The 27265-nt window shown below is 42.5% G+C and overlaps 1 protein-coding gene across 11 annotated transcripts in view; it reads left to right on the forward strand.

The window, feature by feature from the left end:
- The first annotated feature begins 210 nt into the window (after positions 1 to 210).
- The window catches only part of Lar (tyrosine-protein phosphatase Lar), a 403675-nt gene continuing 376620 nt past the window's right edge, over positions 211 to 27265 (forward strand). For 3 of the 11 annotated variants that reach the window (XM_070671192.1, XM_070671194.1, XM_070671193.1), the window contains exon 1: positions 13320 to 13956. Coding sequence is in view for 8 of the 11 variants with exons in the window: in XM_070671186.1 (XP_070527287.1) it covers positions 1098 to 1100; positions 1434 to 1470 (40 nt within the window). In the remaining 3 variants the exon portion in view is untranslated. Of the gene's footprint in view, positions 1101 to 1433; positions 1471 to 13319; positions 13957 to 27265 lie in introns of those variants that run through there. The other 8 variants (XM_070671185.1, XM_070671202.1, XM_070671200.1 and 5 more) reach the window with 6 other exon arrangements.

Raw genomic sequence — 27265 nt, forward strand, 5'->3', positions numbered from 1 at the left:
GTCCCTCTGCCCGTTGCGTACTACATGCGCAATTCTCGCCGGTGCGTATATTCGCGTGTGCCGTGTCGTCGTGTTACAAATATCGATCGGAAAATTCGTTGCTCAATAGATCATGGCGCGGGACGTGCGGGGTGACGGGGGATCGGCGCCGGCAACGGTCCAAGCTTCGAGAACATGGTGGCTATGAGGTGATCCGTCTCGACCAATCAGAGCGCAGCACGAGAGCCACGTCATCCTTGGACCCCAGGCAGCTCGCAATAGGAGAGTCGCAGCTAGTCTTACGGCAGTCTACAGCGGTCACGGTACGATCAACAATTGCTGGGATGTATTTACGTCGCGACGTCCCTTTGCCCGTTGCGTACTACATGCGCAATTCTCGCCGGTGCGTATATTCGCGTGTGCAGTATCGTCGAGTTACAAACAACGATCGGACAATTCGTTGCTTGATAGACTACATAACCGGGTCGTGCGGGGAATCGGGCGATCGACACTGGCAACAATTGAAGCTTCGCGAGCTCGGCGACGGTGAGGTAACGTGTCTCAGCCTATCGAAGCGCAACGTGAGAACTATTCGGGCCGCACCTAGTCGTGATTTTTGTGACTCTCGTTCGCCGAGTCATTGCTGCGCCACCGAGTCGTGATCTTACTCAGGAAAGTACTCTCGCGTCGCAATAATCTCCTGTTCGCTAGACATTACCGTATGCGATCGTTTCTCCATAGTACGTACAATTAGAATCGAGATACGAACACCGTTACCAAAGTACGCGAGAAAAACGCGAATTTGCCGAAAAGTCGTTCGGAATGAACTCAGTCGCGGATAATTATCATTCGCGGCGTCGGTTCGACCATCTTGTGTGATTTTGCGGTAACCGCAGTGCGTCGCGAGCGGTCTCTCTTCCGCAATCTTCACGCATCACGCAAGTCACGGTTTGCGCCGTCCATGCTCTTCTCATCGGCGACGTTGGACAAAGACAGTGCGATCGTCGTTGGATGACGAGTGAGTGCTTGTGCATCGTGGGACGAAGGATGCTTCCTCAATCAGGAATCTGAGAGGAGGAGGAGGTCCAGGGGGCATCAGGCTTCAGCGGGGCAACTGTATGGTAAGTTGGCTTTATTTGTGATTTTCTATTCGGGAAACTAGTTCGGTGATAATTGTAAATACATTTAGTTCGTGACTTAACGTCGTTCCGCAAAAGTGGATTCGAGCCAAACCGAGAATTAACCGAACAATGAATTTCAGCTCGCATATGCGGTGTTCAATTTAATTAGAAGCATTCATCATTATTTATTCATGTCTTTTATTACATTTTCCATTAATCATCCGTTTCAAAGGCAAATAAATTTTTTTTAAATCAAATATAATTTTTTTTTTCTTTTAAATACGTATTTCTTTGAACGTTATTATAATTTGATTTTTTTCTTGTATGTTACAGGCTCATTTCACAACTCCGCTGCTGCGCATCGATACTGGTGAGTACAAATTTATAATATGCACAATGCTTTGCTTTCGGAAACTTGTTTAATTCATACCATTTACAAGAAACTCGTGAATAAGTAATTAAATGTTTATTTATTGAAGAAACGTGTAATGTAACTATATTAACTATATTAAAATAAAACTAACGCAGAGAAACCTATTTTATTATAATTAAAAAAAAACAATTTATTTTAAAGTTAAAAAAGTTAAAAAGAAAAGTACCATTTAACTTTTTATATATTATACAAATTATACAAATTACAATTATACAATTTTACAAAATACAAAAATTATTTAAATATAAATTAAACAATATGTTTTAAATTGTATTAATCTCTTTCTTAATCATACTTTTATTAGAATTAAAAATAAATGCGATGGTATGAATTAAATATACAAGTACAATTTAAGCAAGCCTATCTACGCTTTGTTAATACTTTTATTTCACACCTGAGGCTCGTACGCCTTGGGGTGTACACTCACACTGATCTTTTGTTTTAAATTTTACAATTTACTTTGTCACGCTCCTAGCGAGCAATAACTTAATTTATTCGCGACATCGATAACAACTCGATCGTTTACTAAATCCATTGCCGGCGCGCGTTTAAAATAATAAATTAAACAATCGTACATTCTGTTTTATATGTATATTATGCGCATTGCCCCGATTATCCGTTCGGTCTTATCGCGTTTCGCCTCGCGTTCTATCTTTGTGCAGCTCGCGGCTTTTTATAATTTGCACTGCGATGTCCTCGTCCCCCGCAGTTGTATTTTAACAACGTTCTCTGTGCGAGGTTCATCCTCGCGCGTTCAATTGATTTTTCCCTTATTTTTGGGTGGGCATTTTGTTACTGCTGCTAGCGTTAATTCAACCGGGTTTTTTCCCCCCTAATTTTATCATCGATTTTAGCTCGTTGCTCATTGTCGTTAGGTCTTTTGCTCGAAACATTTCTCTTGATTAAAAAGGTAGAATTATTAATTTTCAGACTTGCGTTAAAATTCTAGTTTGCCGAATAATCTTTTTTTTTTTTTTAATTTTTTTTAAGAAAATAAAAATAGTTTTTGGTTTACGGAATTTTTTTATTTATATTCAAATTCTTCAGTAAATCGCCGAGTCAACTATTATATAATCGATTTTCTTATCTACGAGTTTAAGTGCGAGAAAATGTCTTGCCAGTCACGTGTTTCGGCGATCGATATTTAATAGCGGCTGTCACGGTTAGGAATTCGATCGTAAAACTTTCATCTCAATGGCGCTGAACTCGCAAACTACGTTGAAGATCTTATCGTATGACTGCTGCTGAAGCGGGTATATACTGGGCGCGACGTAAAAAGAGTTTGTCGGCGATTCTCGTCGACGTATCCAATTTTGTGACTATCTCGAGAACGGTAGGCACAAAATTTTCAGTTGAACGTTCGTAAATTCGAGTGGAAAATATAGAACGCTGCGAGGAGTCAACCACATATTAAAATAAAATGTACATTGATTGCCATTCTCGGCAATGCAATTTTATTGCCGTATTAACATTTGCATTACCGTCTTATTTCTGATGATGTTAATTATTTCCAGTATTTTATTTAATTGTCAGAATAATTTTTAATATTGCGAATATTGCTCGTTATAAAACAAGTATCTTTAAAATATTCCTTCTTTTTTAATATCACTCGCATCGTCAATTTATTTTCAAGACACATAATATATGTATATTTTTATAATAATTTCGGGATAACGATCCGTAACTTTAGTTAGATTTAGGAGAAGAACTCGCGAACGAATCCCTATATGTGGTTGACCTCTCGGAACGGTGGATCAACAGTTCTAATTAATAGCTATTTCCGATAGCGTATCACAAACGCTTCTAGAATTCTCTAAATGTGTTCGTCTCCTCCTTTTCCTCTCTCCGGTCCTTCCATTTTACCCAGACTTGCCTTTGCGCGTATGTCTTCCACATTCTACGTTCGCATTTCTGTATTTAATTAACTCGGCTTAAATTCCGATTAAGTTTAAACGCGTGAATTTCGCTAGGCATGACACGAAAGTGTATATACTCTTCGCGACCGGCTACGTTTCTATACGCTTTGTCGTACGCCGGCTCTTACTGTTGCACGGAACTCGCTCATGCTTGCTTGCAAATGCTGACTGAACGTATTGTACTCTCGCGCTTGCGGGAGCATCTGTCGCGGATGTGCCCTCGCGATTCCCTTAACTGGCTTCGGATTAGTCCCGAGGCGTCTCTCGTATTTCAATCCGCGTCTGTCCTCGCAGCTTTTAGTGCCGTGTAATCTTTTATTGTATCCTTTTACATGAAACGGGTCGATTTTTGAAAAGCTTTTGCAGCTGAATGTTTTTACAAAGTAATATAAAGCAAACTTTCTATTGACGTAGCGTATTATTATTACATGACACATGTTTTCTCCATACGTTTCTATTAAGTGATATTTTTGTCATTTTTATGTTATTTTTATAAAATTGTATGACATACTTTTGTCATATTTTTTTAAATATTTTTTTTTATTCTTTTTTTTTTTTCTAGTGTAAGACATTGTCTTGTTTCTTTCTTAAAGAGTGCCGTTGCGTTATACTCCTTTCTGTGATGTAGATATTTAGCCTTTCATGTTTAAATTATTCTCGACTCGTCAACAATCTCATATTTCCATAAATAAATTAATAAGATGGATACAAATATGAAAAAATCATGTCTCATTTAACAAGTATTTTAATGAAAATTCTTTTGATAAAAATTTCTAAAGGCAATATAAATTAATAAACCGTATAAACGATAACATTTTAATACAATGCAATGAAAAGTAGTTTGTAAATTCAAATTTAATATTCAGAGTATTTTTGTATTCCGCTAAGATATTTAATTTTTATTCTATAGATGGTTGCCATAAATAGATCGGCTAATTTAATCCTCCTTTTTTTTTTTTTTTTACTTTTTCTTTTTCCTTCTCTCTCGTAATCGCACTACGTAGAGAAGCAACTGCGCCAGAGAAAGCAAAATTTTCTCGCTAAAATTCATTTGGAGAGTTGTTTCACTCGTAAATGACATTGCTTAATTAGGTTGACCGTGTGACAATTTAGTGCAACGGAATTCGAGTTCGACAGCTATAATAGATCGTATCGCGTTTAAAACGGAAAATGTACAATTTCCTTCTTTCTTCTTTTATAAAAAAAAAAAAAATAATCCCTTTATAGCTTCTATATTGCCTTCCAACATTTGAAATAGCAAAGAATACTTTTTGCCATAATCGCATCTGCTAATATTGCGAGCGCCCGCACAATAGCGGAATTGTACCGCATGTTATGAATTTTCGTCAGCATTTTATTTTTCATCTGTAGCAATCCCAGCATCCCCTATCTTTTTCCATCTCCCTCGCTTTCTCTCCTTTCCCGTCTTTCGATCCGCCAAAGGTATTCTCAGGTTAATCCGCTATGCGGATATATTCGCCATCTTGGAATTCCAAAAGCCTCGCGCAAGTTTCGCGAGTTTCGCCAATAAGTTTGTGTATCGCGGTATTGCAGCTGGTCTGGTTCCCCCGGTTTCCCTACGGCAGTCGCAATCGCGCACCCTCTGTCCCTCGCTGCGAAGGCCTCGATGCCTCGGCTCTCTCGCAACACGCTGTCGGCGGCGTAAGAGAGCGAATAGGAGAGACGGATTTGACGGATCGAAAAGGACGAAGTGTCGCGGGTAGGTGAGGTAGGGAGGGGACAGAAGTTACGCGTAACGGTGTTGAAAACGTGAAAATATGCGCTGAAGTACACTCGAAAATAAAAAAAAAATAAAAAGAGGAAAAAAAAGGGGCGGTCGGCAGTCACCGCCGCCCGGATGACGCGATAAAAGCTCGCAAAGCTCCCCGTTTCTCTCCTTTTCTCCCCGTTTCTCACTAGTCGCCCTTTCAGCCCAGCCTTCCGTGCCCTCGACAACGCCGCTCTTTTCCTTTGGAGTGTAACCGAGGACGCTTCACAACGACCGGCGCGTTGAAAATCTTGAGTCTTTTGTTTAGTAACCCTGTTTCGGCTTTTGTTCCGTGTAAGTCGCGTGTAACGCATACTATTAAAGTGGGCACCCGGGTGTCTCTTCGACTCCCAGCACTCACGTCTGTTATCTACACCAGAGCTCGTTCTATTAATTCCGATTGCTTTCATTCATCTTGATCAACAACAATCGTAAGAAAGTAAAAGAATCAATGTCAAATTAAAAAAGAAAAAAAATTTTAATTAACAAATATAAAGTAAAACTCTTTTTATTCTTCGGTTTTTAATTTGGCGGTCTTGATGCAGTCGGTGAATCCGATCTTTACGATAAAATAAACAAAAAAGACTCGTCGCAATTTCTCTTTTTATACGTCTCACCTGTTCAACAGCCGGTCGTTAACTAAAATTATTAATTTAAATACTTTAACATTCTTTTAAAAATTCGATGAAATATTAATGTTTCGCAAATTTAATTACTGTGAAGAAATATGCAATTACTCCGTGGTAAACAATATCGGTATTACTTTACTTTATTTAATAAACTGTTAACAAGTTGTAGGCAATATTAATTGTTACGGATATACTTTAGTACATTAGTAGTAGTAATTTGTTACTCCCTCGCGCATTAGAATCACGGTGAAATCTCGCAAAGCGTGACTTTTTCGGGAATCGGGAAACTGTTAACGCTAAGGCCGTTAATGTTGCGGAGATCAACTTAATTGGACAGTACGAATGATCGCAGTGCCGAATCGTTGTCAAGATGATTGCGCCGATTACGGCGTAACGATCTTATCTTATCTGAGCATCGTGAAAAGGGTTCGCTGATAGCCGTATACGTCACTCTCTGGCCTGTGTTCTCGGATACGTGAAAAAAAAAGGCCTAACCGCTAGGAAATAGCAGGTCGTTTCTTTTCCCGGCAGGGGTGGATGGGAAGTCTGGTTCTCACCCACCGTTTGTTGATCTCGTCTCTAACTCTCGTATATCCGCGTATCTTTAGCGAAGTGTTGGGAATCCCTTCGGTGCTACGGTTCGCGATTATGGAGTCGACGGGAATGGATTTGCTAGGCCCAGATGAAAAGCTGCCGGCAAAGTGATCGAGCTTCCTCGTGATCTCGCAGGTTGAGTTTCCCTCTATCACACTCGCGAGACGTGACAGACCTCGGAAAAATGCGCTCTGCCACTTATTTTATACGTCGTAGGTCGCGCGTTATAACGTCGGAACGTGAGCATGTCATTTTAAAGAATTTACGCGGCCGCACATCTTGCAGTAACGGTTAATTGCGGTCCCTTCAGATAAAATACTGCAAGATGCACGATTACCTTCAACACAGAACTTGAAAGAATTAAGCAGTCGTTAGCCAAGGCGGAGTAGGCGATTAACTGCTTTTAGCACGAGATACAAACTGTATTTTCATCGTGTTTTTCTCGGCGTGTGCTATTTTCAGTCTCTTTCCTGGCGTATAAAATGTATAATAAAGGCGTTCGATGGACATTCAACTTTGCGCAATATTCTCTTGAGGAGAGAGAGGGAGCTTCCCTTTTCTACTTTGATAGAAAAACAAATAAAATTTTTCCGGCATGTTAATGAGTTTGCCTCACCGTCGGCGTTTTAATTTAATATTAGCCGTTTTCTCTCGATTTTTATACCCCAGCGTCGCTTTTCTACGCTACGGCTTAATTCGGTTTTCCTTAAATACCCCCTGTGATAATCTCAAGGCGTGTGGAAATTTAATCGCGTGGTCCTCGCGGACATTGGGTAATTGCTGCGCTCGCTTTTTATACGAGATAAATGCGATTGAAAGATCCTCTTTCGCGAAACCGCCGTTATATCCTCGAGTTAAATCTTTAATCAAAGTCGCAAAGACGGCGGGGCGGGCGGCATCGTCTTCTTTTCCGCTGAAGCCCATATTCACGAAGAGGGATTCAAAGCTTCGTTCCTTCGAGGCTTTCGGTGAGCTCGAAGGAAATGGGTTTGCTAACCCACGCCGCGCCGGCAAGACGTCTGCGGCGACTGAATACAAGCTTCGTACGTATTATATAGATATATATACGAAATGATCGAGTTCCTTTGCGGCTTCTGGGATTCCTTTCCCCAGACGAGTGTCGAGTTCACCCGTCCGTCCGCCGCTCCAGAAACTTCACCCGCATCATTCACGATCGAGGACAAGGAAAGTTCGTTTTGCCCGCGAGAAAGCGTGCCAAAAACTCCGCGACACGCGTCACGGCGCTGAAGTTTAATCCGTGATCGACAGCCCGCAACGAACAGCTTTTCTCTCGCCATTGTTCTAGGGCGCGGAGAGATACGTCATTTTCCCCCGCGATGAAAATTTCACGTCCGCAGCGTCAATTTATCCCCTTTAAACAGCATTGTCGTTAAAATGTATCGATAAGTACGATATTATTAATTTTCACGTCGGCCACGTAACGCGATCGATATATATTAGATTAGATGGATATTTATTGCGATTTTCTTAAGATCGCAAACTCGAACAACCATAAAATCGCATAAAATTAATTAATCTATACATAAATCTTATCTTTATCACTTTAACGAATTTATACATATATTACTTATTTCTAATTTAATTTACTTTTATATAAATATTCAATTCTCCATACCATCTCCGGGCACTCGGTTTCCTCGTGCTTCCTATACATTTAATTTATTTTAATTTAATTTTATCTTTATTTTATTTTTAAATCATTACCCCGAGCTTTATCATTCTTCATTAAAACCCTTCAAAAAAAAAAAAAAAAACTTGACCTTTATTTGAATTTTCTCTCTCGCTCTCTTTTTTTTTTTTTTTTTCTCAATTTTTCTCTTCAGCGATCGATACATATTATTTCCGCCCCAATATTTAAACATTCCAATTTCAATTCAAACTAATATTTTCTACTTCTTTTAATATTAAAAAAAAAAAAATAAATTTTATACGTAATTTTAATGCCGCCAGAAAGAAACGTTTCAACCTATTGTATTTAATAATGCAGCAAATCCGGCTTTTCTCTCCACCGCTTTCAACGTGTTAGCAAAGCTGTCACTTACAGCATTCATTAAACGGTCGTTACGAATAACGAAATCGATTTGCGTGCCGATTCGTGTTCAACTCGTGGGCTGTTACAACGACCGGTTAAGGAAACGCGAATATCGACGATGGTGGGACATCGTCGTTCACTATTTTTTTTTTTTTTTTTTTTTTTTTTCTCCGGCCGTTTTTCGATCCACGACGAATTTACGACCGTCAGCGCGCTATACGTCTCTCCCTCGAGACTTTTCCGTTTTCTCTATCTCCTTACCGTACAACCACCCGCGTTTCCTGCATCGTCCATCGCCCTTTCTCCCCTCCCCCTCGTTCCTCATAAACTACTGTTCGTAACAAGTAGCTCGCAGCTACGAACGATAAGTTGCAAACTGAGCGCGGATTTTTTTTTATCGGCTTTTTCCTAAAGAGACCTTGAACAAAGCACGACGCGCTGGGTGAACGTTGCGTTTGTGGAACGGCGTTTGATCGCGCCTCCGATGATCAAAGATTCCGTGATACGCGTAGTTAACTCGTGTTTCTTCGACAGTATCTTCGAGTATCGTTCGTCGAATAGAATTGCTTACGCTTTTTAACCGATCCCCTCATGCGAATCATACTCTCACCGTTTAGAAACGGAGTTTCTCAATGCCAGGATGCAACTTTGGCTATGCAGCGTCCGTTTTATCGTGCAATTGTTCATACTCGTTCGGAAACAAAGTTAGGTAAATTAAGAACAATTTCCCTTTCTCGTCCCTCTTACGGTTTTTTTTTTTTTTTTTTTTTCCAAACGTGAATATTTATAACAGTACGACATTTGTAACTATATCTCTTTCTCTTTTACACGAACTCGTTTATAAAAAGCTTTGTAGAGCTCCGGCGGATCGTTCCTACCAATATTTTTTCCACGATACCTTTCCACCGCGAGTCTTTCTTTCCGATAAAATATTCTCTTCGAATCGCCTACGTTTTCTCTTCACGCGCTCGTGGAAAAATTTTTCAAGGCAGCCCGCGAACGCGACCTAGCAGGCGAGCTCCCAGCCGTTTATTTCTCGCCGAGAGAAATTATAATAGATATTTCGCTCCTCGCGATAATTTATTCGTATATACGACACTTTGGATAAATTTAAATTTAGGCAATCCGGGCCGAAATAACGACGCGCGGGACGAAGTTCGTTCCGTCTCTCGCGATCGTTCCTCCGCGGGGCCTCCGCGCGAAATCCACTTTTCCGGCAAAGTTTCTCCAAGACTATCCGACTATTCTCGTTGTTCCATTTCTTTCGCGCTTCGTAAAAAGTAAGAGAGAGCATCCGTCCTAGACCGAAGAACGTCGGCGCGATGAGAGGTCCGACATTCCGGAGCCGCATTGAGAATGCCGCGCTTTCGCATCCGCGGCTGATCTCACGAGGGACGGTGGGTTTCAATTTCGCGCGTGAATCCATGAAAATCTCGATTGCACTTACTTCCGGACAGTTAAGTGGCGCGCGCTGGGTTGTTGCGGGGGGTGGGGGTTTGAGAAAGGGGGAAAATCCTCGGGAATCTCTTCTCCGGTCGAATAAAATAGCGAAGCGAATGGGAAAAGAAAGAAATGGAAGAGTTCACGACGGCGCGCATGACGGGACTCTTCTCGTCCGTTGTCGTCGGCGTCGTCATCCAGCACACGGCATACTTGTGTGCGGCCTCCGTCTTCCAACCTCGCGTTTTACCTATCTACTTACTCCGCTGATTCCGAGCCCCCGGTCCCTATGGCAACGCATTTAAGCTCACTTTAGTATTTTAGTCTCGGGCACGACGTTTGCATCCCTCTTAGCTACTGGTCGTATAATATATATTGTATATGTAGGAGAAGGAATACACGCAAGAAATAGCCACGCTTAGTAATACGAGAATGAAACTTTATTTCTCACAGACAATTCGCAGCCTCTCGTACACTCGATCACTTTCCGAGAAGGCGCTCTTTGACCCGTAGTCGCCGACTCGATTAAACGCACCCGAGAGTGCCTCCGTTGTCTTTTTCGAAAAGAAATAAGCGACGCTATGCCAGCGTCGTAAAGCGCCTCTTATCGGTCCTCGGGAAATCGGGCAAACCAATCGCTCGACGGCGACGGATCTTTATCAGCTTTTTTTGACGTCGCGTCTGGGCTGCCGGCGCGCTTTTATCTTGCGCGGCAAATAACGCCGCGGTTTCTTTTGTATTGGACAGAAATATCTTTGTAGAGTTTTAACTATCGCAGGATCCGTCGCCGTCTTAAAAATAATTCCACGTATACGTATGTGTGGAAAGAGAAAGAAGGGAGGTTTGCCAAAATTTGCCATGCTCTAAATGCGTCAAATAGGTACGTAAGATTTGCATTCGCGCGCCTAGGTATGGTATACGTAAGTCTCGTATATCTCGCAGGTGCATTTCCGCAACGGATGCACATCGGCGCGAAAGAACTCTTGGGAATCTTTAGTAAATCCGTTGATACGATATCGACGCAGGAACGTTTGCGACTTCGAACTCCAATAAATTCTTTTCACTCTCGCGCGATACCGAGATATCGTCAAAGCATCATTCGCGAAACATTTCGTCAGTTACGACCGTTTTATTCCTTTGAACATTTTCACTTCGTTTAACATGCGCGAAACGAATCGCCGCCTACGTCGTCGAAACTTTGGAATTAGAAAGATAAATTAATATCAGGGAGAAACTTAGAATATACGTTTGCGGGTTTGGGATTTTTATTGTCCGCGCTGAAAGTTCCTCGCGAAAATGAAAAGTTACGCACAAGTTTACCAAGTTCCTCGCGGGTACTAATTCTTTCTTGCCTCGCTCACTTTCGTATCCAAAAAACTTCCGCGGCAGACACGAGAGCCCCGACGTGTTCGATTTGAAAAAGTACGACCGCGCGCGATGCGACGTAATGAACGCGCGCACGAAGTGATAAACAGGCGGGGCGGCAAATGCAATTCTTGTACCATATTCCGCTGCGCTCGCGTTTCTCAATTTCTGCAAAGTAAAACGGTAATAGCGGCAACGGGCGGATATTTATTCCCGTCTCGAGCCGACTTTCCGAACGCGGGGCATCGGCGGCCGTTTATTATTTGCAACGTAAGCCGTCGCACGTCCGTAACAATACTTCGTAAGTCCGTAATTTGCATCTCGTTCCGGATGTATTCCGTGTCGTCCGCTACGTATCAGCTCCGCGAGACTCTCCCGCCGTCATTAAACGAGTTTTCTCCGCGTGCGCTTCCTCCTTCGTTTCGTGCGCCGTCTTTTCTGCCCGTCCGAGTTTCCCTTCGTGTTTGCTTCGGGCAGCTTATCCGTCCGGAGAAAGATAAAAATTTTCCGTATTCCCGCCACGATCAGCCGTGGTCAGGGTTCCGGGAGGGTGAGGAGGGGGATCCTACGGGTGCGACCGGTGGGTGACGTCGCGACCGCGACGCCGCGAAATAAAAGCCGCGACGAGGAATACTTTATTAAATCCGGTCTCCGTCTGTCGTGAATGAAAAGAGCAAAGATCTCGTCTGTGAAAGCAAGATCGTAAAAGGACCGAGGTCGACAGCAAATCGTCCTTCTCGTTACTTAGAACGTAGGTTGATGACCGCAGAATGAAGGAGTAGGCGAAGGTGAGAAGCTCGGCATCATGGTTACTTCGTTAACCCTTTGCGCATAGTCCAGCTTCGCTGCATTCAGGCGCGCCGTAACGAAATTTGGCGCGGTTGTCGAGGGTGGAAGTAGACACAGGCGTAGACGCGACATAGACGTAGTCGCTGGAACAAGAAACTTGTTGAACTACAGTATAGTCGTTATTGCTTAGTTAGGCGTTTTTTTAAGTTATTTTTCTCGCAATCTTTCTCTCTCTCTTTTTTGTTTTTTTTTCTTTTCTTTTTTTATGCAATCGGTTTACGTAATCTGTGTATTCACTTTGTATACAGCTTAGAGAAAACGGAAGAGAGAAATAGAATGCGCTGCACGCGCGTGCTCCTTTATCCGGTAAACTCGAAGTATGCTCGTTATTAAAACGGTGCACTTGGTTCGACGACATGCTAGAGGGTTGGCGATGGTTCGTAACTCGACGACAATCTTTTCGGCAAAATCGTAGAAGCGCGATGAAATTCCTTGGCCGTGTACTTGTTGCCGTGTCAGTTGACGCAGTATTTTAAATTAAAATCGTTGTTGTTTTATGGCGAACGAAGGTTTTTCTCTTTATATATATATAGGTATATACATTTTTTTTTAAATCAAAAATATGAGATGACTAGTCGCGACAAATTGCATCGTTGGTGGGACGCGACGCCGGCCGCTGCTTGTTTCAGCAAAACGTGAGTTTTCCTTCGGTTGCGAGTCCACGCTGCTAGGTCGTTATTTTGTGCCTCGTTTCGAGGATAAGAAAGAGAGAAAGGAAGGCGGGGAGAGCAAGAGCGGGCGAGTGAAAAAAAGAAATCAAATGAGTCGTGCAAAAACGAGCCGCTTGCCATTTTACCGCGTCGCGCCGAGAAAAAGGAGTTTGCAACGAGTTGCCGGCACCGCTTTCCCGTATCTTTACGGCCACGGGGTCGGCAATCGAATTTAGGGGTAGAAAGCGAACGCCGGCGAACGTGCGAGGGATTGCGTCCGAAAGCTCCGGACCCTTCCGCGGAGCGAAGTGCGGAACTACCGTAAAGGGGCGATTTTCTTTTAGCGCGAAAGGTTTTTCTTGACCACCCTGTATAGGCACGTTGTGGAATATATATATATATATATATACATATATATATGAAGCGACGTGCCTCACGCACACAGACCAGCCGAGGAAATACGGAGCATGCGCTCGAGCACCGTCAGCGTACGACCGTGGCTTTTAGATTCAGTTTAACCCCCGGTCTCAGCAGGGGTAGAACGTGTTTCAGCACCGTCCAGCAACGTGGTTTTATCGTATCATATAACGTCGTTCGTTCCCGGCAAAGCTCCGTTTTTCTTCGTCACTTTTTCTCTTTCTCTCTGCTCGATACTCATACTTGCCATCAGAGTCGCGATCAGTAGAATGAGTCAATGACGAATCAGGCGGTACGCCCAAGTAGATATTCGTACGTTTGGTCAAATAGTCGGCGCGATGAGTGTCTGAACGCTTAGCAAAGGGACCGTAATTCGCGACTGTATCGTCATCGAACGTCGTTCTGTATTGTCCTGCGACGCGGTTACGCGAGTGAACGTTTTTCTCGGTCGGCCGGCCAAAAGCGGCCCAAAGTAATCCCGCGTTTTCACGAGACAGAGAGCGTTAGCGTGAGACGGGGGTGAGATAAAAGGCAGTCATTTCCGCGTCTACTATTGTGGTGCTGGTGCTGGTTGATAGCAATAATAGTAGTAGTGGGTTCCTGTCGGTGGGTGGTAATAGTAGTGGCACACGTGAACACTCGACAACGACGTATACAGCGTGGAAAAATGCGGTGAGCCGCCGTTCCCCCGCTAGTCTGGCCGCACGCTACGAAGCATTCCTTAAGAAGCTCGCCCATTCAGGTGAGTGCGAAAGATATTCCCTTCTTCCGCACCTCTTTCAACGGCCTCACCCCTTCGGTTAGAGCATTTTTCTTCTCGCACCCGGGACGCGGCAATAATTGCATACCGAGATGACGTCGGCGAACACGCGACGATGTAACCGTTGAACGAACACGTAGGTAGTTTCATCGCACATTTAGGGGATAAATGTTTTTACGCGATTTTTCCGATAGGTATGTTGGCATTAAATACAATTCGGCAAAAAGGACCGAACGAACGTGCTCGTGCTCAAACGGCGGTCGCTTTTCATGTTGTATGTACTTCGGGGAAGGGAGGAGAGTTTTTTTTTTAATTTTTTTTTCTCCCCCAAAATATCGCGAGTACGACAGTTTTACACAAACACAATTAACCTGAAATGAATATTTGCGCCCATTAATAAATATAAAATATGATATTTAACGTGTAATGCAAGTTTACATTGATTTAACTGTTCATACAATTCGACTCGCGCAATGTTTGTAAATGGAAACGCGTAAGCTTTTACCACGTGTGGTACTTGTCGCGATAAATTTTCCGCGCAAAAATAATCACCGATGCAGATGCCACGAAGCCCCCGATCAACCTTCTTGAGGGCACGTTTATAGACCGGATATAAAAATAGATATAAAAATATGTTCAGTACATCAATGGTTAGCGAACGTTATAACGATCGATTTTGTCGAGGCGTGACTGTCGATTCAGGTCGTTGCGCGAGTATAGTATTTTTAACGACGGTACAATGAACCCTGGGGCTCATAATGCACGAGGACCGCGATTAAAAGCGGGATTTCTCTATATGTTCATATAAAACGTGCACGGTTACTTTCTAACTCGTGAATGAGGTCCGTTCGCGCGTTTAAACGTGCAATCCGATTACGTTTGAAGCCGGGCGACGATCGATCGAGAACGACGATAATCTAAGCTTTTAGCTCGGCGAGACTTTTCTCGTGAACGTCAAAAGCGATTGTATCAAAAATTTAAGTCGTAACTTCCTTCCAGCGCGACGAAGATTTAAGTTCGAGCGTATCATTGCATTTGTGATCAGCGACGTCAATCGAGTACTCTATTTAAAGTAATACTTTCCTCGGTACGTTGTTGCAAAGAAACGACAGAGGCGACGACCGTGTGTTATCTGGATTCGTAATAATTTATCGCGGTTGTCTTAAGCGAACCGGAACGTGGCATTTGATATTCCAATGAGCCCTGTGCTTACGCCACGTTGTCTTTATCATGTAATTTTATCGCGTAACCGCGAAGCACGGTACCTTTTTTCGTAATCTCGACGGCAAATTTCGTTATCTGTTTTAAGTACTTTAGACTTAAATTTCTATTTTTTTTTTCTCTCCCTTCTTTAGAAGATACTGATTTATTCTAATTATAGCATCTTTCCGAGACTGCTTATATCGCGAATATATACTTATAAATGGATATATTTATTTTATGAATTTTATACGTAAACACGATTCACTCGTGGATTTAAAAAAAATAGAACATGTATGTATGCTGTCGTTAAGTTCTCATGGATTCAGTTAGAATTTCATAAATTTATCATTATATTTCATCATGTCTAATTTTAATTGTGGAGCTCTAATTCGAGGAGTATTTTCAATTTCATGTATAATCCATTGCTAATCGCGACAGTTAATTTTGGATATTCTTGTGACAATTGAAAATCGTGCGATCTTTCTTGTTGTATTTTTTAATAAAATAAGCAAAAATATTCTTATACATTTGATAATATGATAAATAATTGGGGGAGTACCTGTACCATTATTCAAATTTAGAGGATTTTAACTGTATCCGCGAGAACTTAATAATAGCACACATGTGCTATCTTTTTGTTTAGCGGTGTACAAACAGGCTTACCGAGAAGTCCCGGGATCTATTAATGTACGGTGTAACGAGATTTCCGAAACTAGCGCATACCCATAACTTTATCTGCTTTATTTGAATCCGACTGTGATAAATCTACATAAAGCTTAACCCATCTTCGTTTAATATTTATGCATCGTTACGTAACATCGAAATTCAAGATTGCATTTATGCTCGAAATACATAGCGAATTCCGTTTATGCATTCGTACGTGTATCTTTTTCAAGATAATGTTGGAGGTAGGGAAGCGGGACGCAAGAAAATAGTCTCTAACAATTAGTATTACGAGGAAAACTTTATTTCGTACAGCCGCGCAGCAAATACGGTTCGTCGGTTCGCGAAAGTGGCGTTAAACGGCTTCGAGGCTACCTTTACTGTAATTCGTCGTTCCATAGTATTGGATTTATCGAGTCGAGAAAATTATTGCCGCTCGTTGGGAGAGGGGGAAAGGGGAGAAGTATGAGAGGAGAAAGATGAGGGGGAGGGGAAGGGACAGGAGAAAGAAACGGGTCGGACTTGACTACCCCGGGTCGTAACAGTCGCGAGCTCTCACGACAATTATTGGAGTAAAAGTCGTCAAATGGTTTTCGTTCGTTCGATCGGGTTCCCCGCCGCCGGTCCCGGAGGAGAGAAAAATCATTTACCCTACTTCTTCCTGGACGCGAGACGATAGAAAAAGATGACGCTACCCACCGGCGGAGCGTAATTGGTAGCATCTGTGACCTAGTCTTCTGCGAAATTGATTGAAGTCTTCAGCCAAAGAATCGCGGCTAATTGGAACGGGTAACAAACCTACAAGGCAAAACGAATGGTTCTCCGCCTCGATTTATCTCTTTCGAGTGATACGCCACTTACTAGAAAAGCCGATTAACGTCACCATTGAGCCCCCTCGCAGAGGAACGTCGGCCTCGTGCTCGAGGCATTAAATCGTTTCTTTCGTGTCGCAATGAAAATCCGCCTTCCGTATCTCCCGGGCGTCTTACAAGTGCAATTAAGCGCGAGGAGCAACGTCGAGTCCGATATCCCGAAACACGCATTACGGGTAAGACCGAAAGAATCGTGACGCAACGCGGTTATAAGTCACCCCTCCGCGTTTCACGGCGGGAAATTCAGGGTAATTCCGTGAATTTTAGTTCACCGTACGGGCGTGTTCTCGTCAGATTATCGGTTGAATTCCACCGCGTTTATACTCGCGTGCTATTAAGTCGGGCTTTAAAGCGCGTAATAGCGAGATAGTCGAGGGAAAATAGCTCGTGTCTATTACTACTACTAGACGTCGGATATATCCTAAAATAATATCCGTGAGATTTTCGTAAATTAACGATCGCATCCGCCCGGTAATCGATAACCCCTGCGACTTATCGTGATGCAATAATGGCAAAAGCTGTCACCGGCAAATCCCTTTCCCGTTCCTCTGCTTCTCTTGCTCTTCTCTTTAGAACCTAATTTAATGTATTCTTCAATTATTCATTTCTTCGATGGCGGAGAGAGGGACCTCTAGAGGTGGCAAATTTCGCTATAGAGATGGACGGGAACGATGGAGAGTGCTCACAAGTCGGGTCGACGGTGATGGCCGCGATGGTGAGAGCGGCAGAGGGATGACTATTAAATATGCCTCGGAAAATTGGATTTGAAATTCTTATTTTTCCACTGCGCGTTTCCCACCATCGCCGCCTTTCACCCTCTTCGCTCTCTTTTCTTTATCCACGGTTCACCGTCTCGCTCGACCGTCGTTTCGAATGATTTCGCTCGCGAGAGAAAAAAGTATACATTGTATCCCGCGTCTAAATGCCGATGTGTGTCGCTATTGTTAGAACAGCACGGACTGGCTTAAAACTGAGCCGCGCTCTTTGTTCGCAGTCTCCGTCTCGACTAGCCTCACCGAGAGTATCTCCGTTGTCTTTTCGGAAAATAGTAACGCTGAGCGAGCGTCGTAAAGCGCTGCTCTATTGAGCTTTTAAAAAATTCGACGGAATCTTAATCGGGGTTTTTTTTTTCTTTTTTTTTTCTGATGTCGCAATCGGGCGCTGCGGCGCGCTTTCATCTTATAACCGCGTCAGATAACGCGGTGGTTTTCTTTCCACTCGTCGAGGAATATCGAGTATCTTTGTCGAGTGTCTGTGGTGTTGTTTCAATTTAAATAAAAGGGATATTCGATACAATTATTCGTTGTCGAGTGAGACAATCGTACTTTAGTATTAATTGTATTTATATAACTCGTCTTTAAAAGTTATTATTAATTGTATCACTTTTATTTATTATTTTTTTTTCTTCTTTTTCGAATCTCTCAATTTAACTTGTGCAACTTTAACTCCTCGCTAATGCTGTTTCGCACTCAGACGGGTGTAGCTCGTTATGGCTGAGGATTAAAGCACGTGCGTGTATACGCGTACGGTACAAATAACTGATCGTCAGCGGAGCATTTACGTTTCCACACCTAATTATGCTTCCCGTTTAGCCTTGAGTGCTAGCTTACGAATATTCGAGGTATTAGCAAAGATTACGGAGGTGAGGTACGAGTTTGATCCACGAAAGTACGCATAGTATACTCGTCTCCTGCTGCGTGCGCGGATGAACAAAGTACCAGGTGTAGCGAGAATCCGCTGGCAATAAGTTACGGGAAACTTTACTTCTCTGATCCCTCCAGTGGTTTTCCACGACGAATACGGCTATTTCAGTACTTGTTTAACCTTCTTCACTCGGAATGAAGGAAAAACGTTATATTTCTATATATTTCGCGACACGATAATGCTTTTTGGTGATTTTAAAATCAAATTTAAAGTACGGCACGAGAATAATTTGCCACGAGTTTTCGCCGCGCGATTTTGAGGCTATTCCAATTTTATATTAGGTTGGCAAATAAAGTTTATTTGATTTTTTAGAAGTAAAATAAAATAAATTTTCTTTTTTTTATTTTTTTATTTTTGTGAGATCTGACGTTGTCATTGTCGTCAAAATCTTTAGAACGGAATCTGGCGAACCACTTTTAATATAGCCGTTTAATTTACTGTACTTTGGAGATTACGCAATAAAATTATTTAAAAGGCAGGTAATAAATAGGTGTAACTTATGTTTGCTTTATTTCACTATGTAGAATTTTCGCGAGCAGGCAGTATTTCCTCTCGTATCACCGACGACACTGATATCGATTGTGAAACTCACCTACGCTTCCGGTACTACTTCTATTACTGTCTGATACTCGACGGAATGAATAAAACTTTTAAGTCCATTTTCTATTTCTATAGATATTGAATTTATTTACGATAAGTATTACTGAAACTTGAAGACGATTTTATCGTTATTGAAAACTTATTTAATAATTAATTTTACGCCGTAATTCGCTCTAAGCTATTCTTATACGTTGTTAAGGTTTTTAATTTAATTATATCTTAATATTAATCGTGGGAGCCCGCGTTATAGTCGCCTATCGAAGCAATATTATACTAGCTTATACGACCGCTTAGTTGGGGCTACGGCTCGCTTATCAATTCTCTCGTAACGCAACCCGAAATTCCAATAATTTCAATTAGACGGACAATTTTCGAAATTGCTGGTATTCCGGATAATTTGAACCTAATAGCGAGAAATCTTGAATCGAAGGGTTATCCATTAAAATGAATTAGTTTGGATTGCGTGCTGACGTGGAAAACATACGAGGAATTAGTTAATATTACCACACCTGTCGTAGTTTGTTGCCAGAAGTATATGATTAATTATAAAATATAATTTCTTGTATTTTTTTTCTTTTTTTTTAATATTTTTTTTTTAAACTTTCCGTCTTTTTTTAATGTCATTTACCATCGGTGAAAAAGTCGTTCTTTTGAAGAGTGACAATCTTGTTAAATGTCGCATGGATTAGTAACGCACATGTAGTCTCTCATACGCTTTCTGGGCAAACTTCGCTGCGCTTTCTGATGACATTAATCTCATCGACGCGGTGGTGATTATATCTGGCGATTACGATCGATGAACATATTCGTCATGGCGGCTTAAGTGCGCATGGTGTCAGCTAGTCGTCATTAAATTCACGCTTTAAACGTTTTACCCCCGGAGTTACAGTTCCGTACTCGTGGAATATTGATTAATCCGTATTTATAGTTGCTATTATTTATAGCTGTTTATTTTTAACTAATATCGCGCGACTTTCTCTATTTTACCTACGACACTCTCTCGCCGTATAGGACAAAAATACATAACGGAACGGGCACTAGGTGATGTATACTTGAACTTCGATGCAGCGTATACGTGGACATCGTTACGCGCTTACTCGTATGTTGCCGGAATAAAAAGTTACGAAAAAAAATGAAAAAATAGGGAAAAAAAACACACAAAAGATGAAAGAAAAATATTTTCTGATGCAAATATCGATTTGCTCTTTTAGCAAACAATAAATATTATACAAATCTGAGTCCTTAATACCTACGTATTTTTGCTTTTTAACAATATACTTCCTTTTTTTTTTTTTTTTTTTTTTCGACACTCAAGTGCTCAGTATTTGCTGTTTGATATTGGATTGAATCGGGCGACGTCATAATCGATAGATCGTAGGAACGTTTAACGCGCCGAGCCCTGCAAGCTCAAGTTTCGATCGTTAACGGCATTTTACGGCGTTTAACAAATGCCAGGGGCGCCGAACTGCGAGGCATGGTGACGTCAATGGTGCGGGTGCGACATTAATCTCATCGACAGGACGTTGAGGGTGATTATGGATAGTGGAGAGGCTCGTTCAGCGTCCCAATGGTGCGCAGGATGGCAACGTTATACGTCGCTTCGCCAGAGGGATTCGCGGCGCGGATAGGGTTTGCGGGAGGGACCACTCTCATAGGGGAGCGAGCCGTGCCGTGGCATTCCGAAAGAGAGAGCGAGTAGGAAACGCAGGAGAACGCGGGCGAACGATGCGTACGTGTACGTTCCACACGTTGCGCTAGCACGCACGCTCTCAGTGCACCGCAAATAGTTTCGGGAATCTCTAGCATGTGTTGCGAACGCGGTGATATGATTTAGGAATCGCTTCCTGCACGGGCCATATTCCAGGCTCTGCCTGGGATTTGCCTGCCACGCGGCGCGTTACGTCCCTTCGAAATGGTCCTCCGAAACGATGCCATAGCATCACTGATGCCGCGTTCCGATGGCGTTACTCCGTGGCGCGATAGCGCTGGTTAAGATTTACCGAGCTTACGTGACCTTCCGTCTGCGAAATTAGGCCGATTCATCATATCTCGACTGAATGTAGAGAGAGAGAGAGAGAAAAGTAAGAGAGAATCGGAAGGAGAGAGGGAGAGAAATATAGGCCTCTGCTCTATTCAGAACACTGCAATCGGTTGCTTTGACGTTTCTCACCACAAGGCGTATTCCACCCACGGGACGTATCGATCATCTCGTAATATATCACCTTCTCGCGACGGTGTCCTGCCCGTGATCGTCTCGGCGAGCGAAGGAGGGTCTGAACGTCAGACGCAATCGGGCCAATTATCATACGCGATAGGCTGGCGAACTGCCTTGACCGTGACGTTTTACCTTCTTGTTATCGGCGTGAAGATCGGATCGATATCCCTTCTAGTTTCGCAGCAACGTAAAACACATTTTGAAATCTCGTTTACGTCATTACTGACGAAAGGAACGCGTCGACGACGTACCTATCTGCGATAGAGCGCACATATATTCCGACGTCAGTTAAAAATAATGCGATATATTTGTGAATATTTGACATTCCGTAAAATATGCGAACGGCAAACGGATAGTGCGAAATTTTTCAGAGAGAAAAAAATTAAAAAAAAAAAAAAAAGAGAGAGTTAATAATGGATAATTATTTTCCGCGTATCGTCAGGATTTTTTGCACGTTTAACGTCGCATATTTTTTTTTTTTTTTTTAGTTACACCGCGGGCAATTTTTTAATGCTACTAAATTAAGCAGCAATAATCCTTGCGCTGAATTGATTAACCGATCGATCGCTTGGCTGAGATAAAATTAAGTTACTAAGCGCCGGCTTTTAATCAGTTTAAATTCCAAAGCAGTTGAACCTATTTTCGGAATCGGGTGTTAATCGCGTCCCTACAGGCTTCGCGTTTTAAGGAAATAGTTTTTGCGCCGGTTAGAAAAATATATTGAGAGTATTGGTTTACAATTGTCCGTGGTGGGCTACGTAAATAATTCATGCGTAAAAAGTTGGCGTACAAATTCTCACGCCAAACTTCGCCCGAGTATAATGTTGTTATTCCATTCGCACGATTTTACCAAATGATTAGCGAACGAGCCAAAGCCATGCGCCTGTACGTGCGCGTTAATTTCATTATCCGCGCTCCATGTTAAACTTTCGCGATGAGGACGCAATTGGTTTATATCGCATTCTCCATCATTCGAGCCCTGCATTTTATTCCTTTGTTGCGTGCCGGACGATAGCTGTCGGCGAATACTCATAGAAATTTTCTGCGCGTTAGTCGCGCCACAATAAAGTGCTATAAAAAACAGATTTTTGCTTGTCCGAGCGTAAATACCGTTGAATATTCGCGTCGGTATGTCTGTTTCCTTTCGCGAAAAAAAAAAAAAGAAAAAAATGTAGTCGAAGAAGAGATACATTCACGAAACGCATAAACAATGGCTCTTTTCGATAATTTTGAAGATATTGGGGTATTTACTAAGTTTCTACATGTAATTCACGTAATCCATCTTCACGATCGCACGCGATGATGAAAGTAACGATGGGTTTGCTCGCATCTATGTACTACTCGCGTACATACCCGGGCTTTACTCGTACCTAAAAACGGATGTATTGTTGCATCGCGCGCATTTATGCAACCCGATTTCGCGCGTAACGCCAAGCGGTCGGAAACGATCGATAGCCGGAGAGAAGTAATATCAAAAATGACACGTTCACGCGGACGAATGAAAGATGGATATTTTTCAAACGCCCCTCGGATCTTCACCTCGTTCGTTTTTCGGCAGGTGGCCCAATACCGTGAAATCCCTTTTTCCTTCGTACCCCATCGTTCGTATTTTGGTTTTGCTTTTCTTTCACGCCGTCCGGTGCCACTTCAGCCTTCTCCCAGGTTACTCTTTTCTCCATCCCTACCTTTAACGGTCGGTGAATTTTTCAGCGTGCACCTGTTTCGCCGGCTCGCGTTCGTCGGATTGCCTGGGGGGATACATCGGAGGGCTTAAGGACATCACTTTTCTCTTTCTCTTTTTGTTACTCGTTACCTTTTTTTTTATTCCTTTTTTTTATTTTTACTTTTGTCCATCTTCATGAATACTTGTCCTGATTTGGCGAAAAATATTCTCGAAAATTTAGATAAATAAAAAATCAAATAAATGATTTATTCATCACTTCTGTAATCGATAAATATGTAACGATCGAGAAGATATTTTATCGATCGATAATTTTTTAGGGCAGGTCAATTTTATTTTTCTTTTTTTTTTTTAACGCGATCCGCAAATAGGATACTCGGTCAATTGATCACTTTAATCTCCGAACTGAATCGCATACGATTAAAATGCTGTATAGTTTCGAAAATTGTGATAAGGCCGGCGCGGCGTGGCAAAGTCTCGCGTGGATCTCGACGTTTCGGGACAGGCTTCGTCGTCGACAAAACGAGCTCGAAGCGGCCGTGACGTACATTCACGAAGCGTGAAGTTACGATAAACGGCCGCGATGTTGGGACAAGGCGGATAAGAGGCAGCAGTCGCGGCGGCGGGCGGGTGACTTGGTTTTTGCGGCAGTGAGCGTTGCACGAAATAGCGTCGGCAACGAGCGCGCGTCTAGAGGTAGGCAGGAACCCAACCGAGAAATAAGGGCGACCGGAGAGAGCGAGACGGAGTGAGGCTTATCGCTCGGGGATAAGCTGCTCCCAAAGCGAACGAATAAAATAATACGATACGGAGAGTGCGACGCGGAAACAAGGGTTGTTTACGAAGAAATTGAGGAATACATCAGAGATAACAGTTTTTTCGTGTCGCTTGTAATTGACTTTCTTTTTACAAAAATAATTGGTAATTCTGGATTTCATTAAGTTGCGGTGCAATATAATTGAGTAAATGCATAAAAAAAAAATCTTGCCTTTTACGTCGTAATGACAATCTTTATCGTATGCAGTTATATCGTGTTTTTATAATCGCATTTATTTCTACGTACAACGTACCTCGGAAATTATTACCATTGAGAATAATTACTCTTATCTAATTCAACTTTAAATTGTTACCTTCACGAAAATCTACTGTTATGCATTGAACTTGATCCGATTCGTACACGGCGATGGCGGCGAAATTGCCGAGATTAAATGTCAGTCGCAGCTCGGCCAAAAGCCAATTCCGCTTTTGCCGAACCCTCTTTGCGCAAAGTACGAGCGGCCTATACTCTCTTGCCGTCTTCCGAGCCCGCGGCGATCTCTCGGCTAATCACGAGGTGAATCGCACGGGGGATTGGGGGAGCAACTTGAAGAGAAAGAGAGAAAAAGTGAGAGATAGAGATAGAGTCGAAATTAGAGCCGTTGCAGTATCAAATCTAAGCTCCATGTACATCTACCCTATCATTTTCAGACGAACGTTACAGGATGTGCGAGCTTCATAGGCACGCACGAAACGAACGCGCCAAACCTCTCTTCGCGACGTCACTCTCTCGTGCCGGTACTCTGTCATTAACATTCCCTTCGTACCTTCTCGTACTTCCTTCTCATCTCTCTTCCGTTCGTTTATATTTTCCTGTTTCCGGCCTGCACCATCCATCCATCGCTTCTTCTGGACTTAGCTCGTTAATCTTAGCCGCTTATCCTTACCGTTTTCTCCACCTCTCTCTCTTTCTCTCTCTATCTCTTTTCCTCTTGCTTGTTCTATCACGTTATCTTCCTTCTCATCGACTTCAGTCTGTGTGACCCACTTTCATACTTCTCGCGTTCCTTCCGCTTCTTTAATGCCTTCCTGTATAAGTATTTTCCCCCTTATTTATGAAACATCTGTTTTACAACTGTTATTTTGCTTGCTTTGATTTTGACCTATACGCCTCTGTGACAATTGTAAATTATAATATTGAACGATTTAATGGCAATGATAAGATTTGCAAATTTTATTTAAAACGACGATCGTTTTATTCGGCTTAAATCTAATTTTGTATTTTTTTTTTAATATTTAATTATTTGTAATTCTGTATTAGAAAGAAGCAATTTACAAAATTTATTTATTCTAGAAAAAAAAAATTATCGATTTACATTGGTGATTAATTGCAGATAAATTTAATATAATTATTTCTTGCACGTATTTAAAATTCATTTAATAACATAATGCGCGATATTGCAATATTGTTTTTTGAACTGTAAACTTTAAGCTTGATCTCGATTTTATATTTTAACGCGATATTTTGCAGTAATTATTCCATTGAATGCTTAATCAGTCATTTGAAAATACTCTCTCTCTCTCTTTCTCATAATTTTCGTGCTCGTTCGTTTAAGCGAGGAAAAGGAAAAGAAAAATAGAATACTCGTGGCTAATACATCGCACGCTCGAATTCGTAATAGTTCTCCACCGCAATGACATTGTGTACTAACCGCGTTAATTGACGTTTGGTACTAGGCGGGGTAAAACGTACAGGTTATTGGCACATAAACGGCAGAGAGGAGTTAACAAACATGGGAAACCTACAAACTAGATCTCCGCCGGAAGCCTCTCCGACTGTCGTTACTGTCTATTTATGAATATGCAACAGCCGCGAGTTACGCGTTGTTGCGAGCGCCTGCCCGTGTTCGCGAAGGTTTAGACTGTTCGTAACGTCATTTGCTTTTCAGTGCATTAATTATCGCTGTCGAACGTCGATAACAAGGAGGATCGCTGCGCGAACGAGGGAATAAAAAAAAAAATTCTCCGTCGTTATAAATCTAAATCAGCGCGCGATATTCAACTCAGCGATGAAACAGAGAAGCGTTATAATTTTCAGTCGCGTATGCATAAGAATAAATAATTGAAAAATTTTCACATTTACGCTAGCGAATTTGCTCCGTCGTGATAAAAGAAACCGGGGGTAGCGGCCGGATTTCGCGGTTAAACAAACGCTTATGCACCCGTGTTTTCATTTTGCGTACTCTGACTATCGTACTTTAGGACGTCGTTTGTTATACTTCGAAAACTGTCTTGATAAAGTTGTCGCTTTATTCATTAACATTTGATGCTACGTATGTACAAAGCGGGATTGAATCGCGTTGCTTTAGAATACACAAACGTACAGACTTGGAATATCTGATTCATACTGATACCGTACCGTAGAGCACACACCGTCGAATATCACAGCTGTATGATACGCGACGTATAATATAGAATGTAATTCAACACTAACGTGTAATTCAAAACTACGTGATTCAGCTACTCGTCCCCCGAGTTGAAGTATTTCGCTCTGTACTTTAGGAGATACATGCCATTTAATTCCACGTACGGGATGAAAAGAGATTACATCAAACTTGATTCATAACGTCGGTACACGCGGCGTTAATAAAACGTGCTAATTTCGAATTACGTTTGACCTCGCGATCTTTCCTCCGCAGCAAGATGCGTCTGACTCTTTCATGGTTTCGCGTGCTCTCGGCGATTTGGAGACGCGAGATATTTTTATTATTAGGCCGCGGTTTTATTATTAGGTAATTCTTGAAGCTCTCCGTGACCTTCGCGCAAAAACAGCACCGTGACATATTGAAGCGCCGAGTTTTTTTCAATCTCCGTAGCTTAATATAAGTAAAGCCCTTCTATTCTCACGTTACGTATTTTTATATCGATAGATCCGCTTTTAGTACCGCAGTCTCTCGAAAGTCGTTGAGGGCAAGAAAGCGGCTGATCATGATAAATCACGAGTTTCTGTGTCAATAGACGAAGGATGTATTTTGTTCCGCTCGAAAACTTCTCTTATTGATAAGCCGCAGTTTCTCGTTCAATAATGAGACCTTCGTGCTCGCGAACGTGCATAGGCGATTGTCGTGTGGAATACTTGAAAAAGCATAGTAGACGCTTTGACGAACGAGTCCGCGCGTGACGTCGCACCGCCCGCCGTATTTGTATGAAATAGCGAGCGATGAAAGGAGGCGGAAGGAATTGGTGGTGCCGCGAAGAGAGCCCGGGCGTTATAAAGCAAGAGCCGACAGGGACGCGCACTGACTAGACGCGTGGGACGCCTGTTTCGACGTTGCGAAAGAGATCGGGGGAGAGAAGGACCGCCGGAGAAGCTCCGCGCTACCCTCCGGCGTTCCCACCGCGCGGCTCCATCTTTTCATGTACAGTGCCAGTCAAGCCTGCATTGTTTGAGTTATCACAATGGCGGAACAAAACCTCAACCGGGGGATCGAACTCCACTCCAGAGCCCGAGCGCTCTCTGTTGCCTTTCCCCTCGGCGGTAGAGACGCCGCCACCGCTTTCCCTCTTTCGGTACCCTCCGTGTTCACCAAACTCGCC

Source organism: Cardiocondyla obscurior, linkage group LG22 (genome assembly GCF_019399895.1).
Source record: "Cardiocondyla obscurior isolate alpha-2009 linkage group LG22, Cobs3.1, whole genome shotgun sequence".
Lineage (NCBI taxonomy): Eukaryota > Metazoa > Arthropoda > Insecta > Hymenoptera > Formicidae > Cardiocondyla > Cardiocondyla obscurior.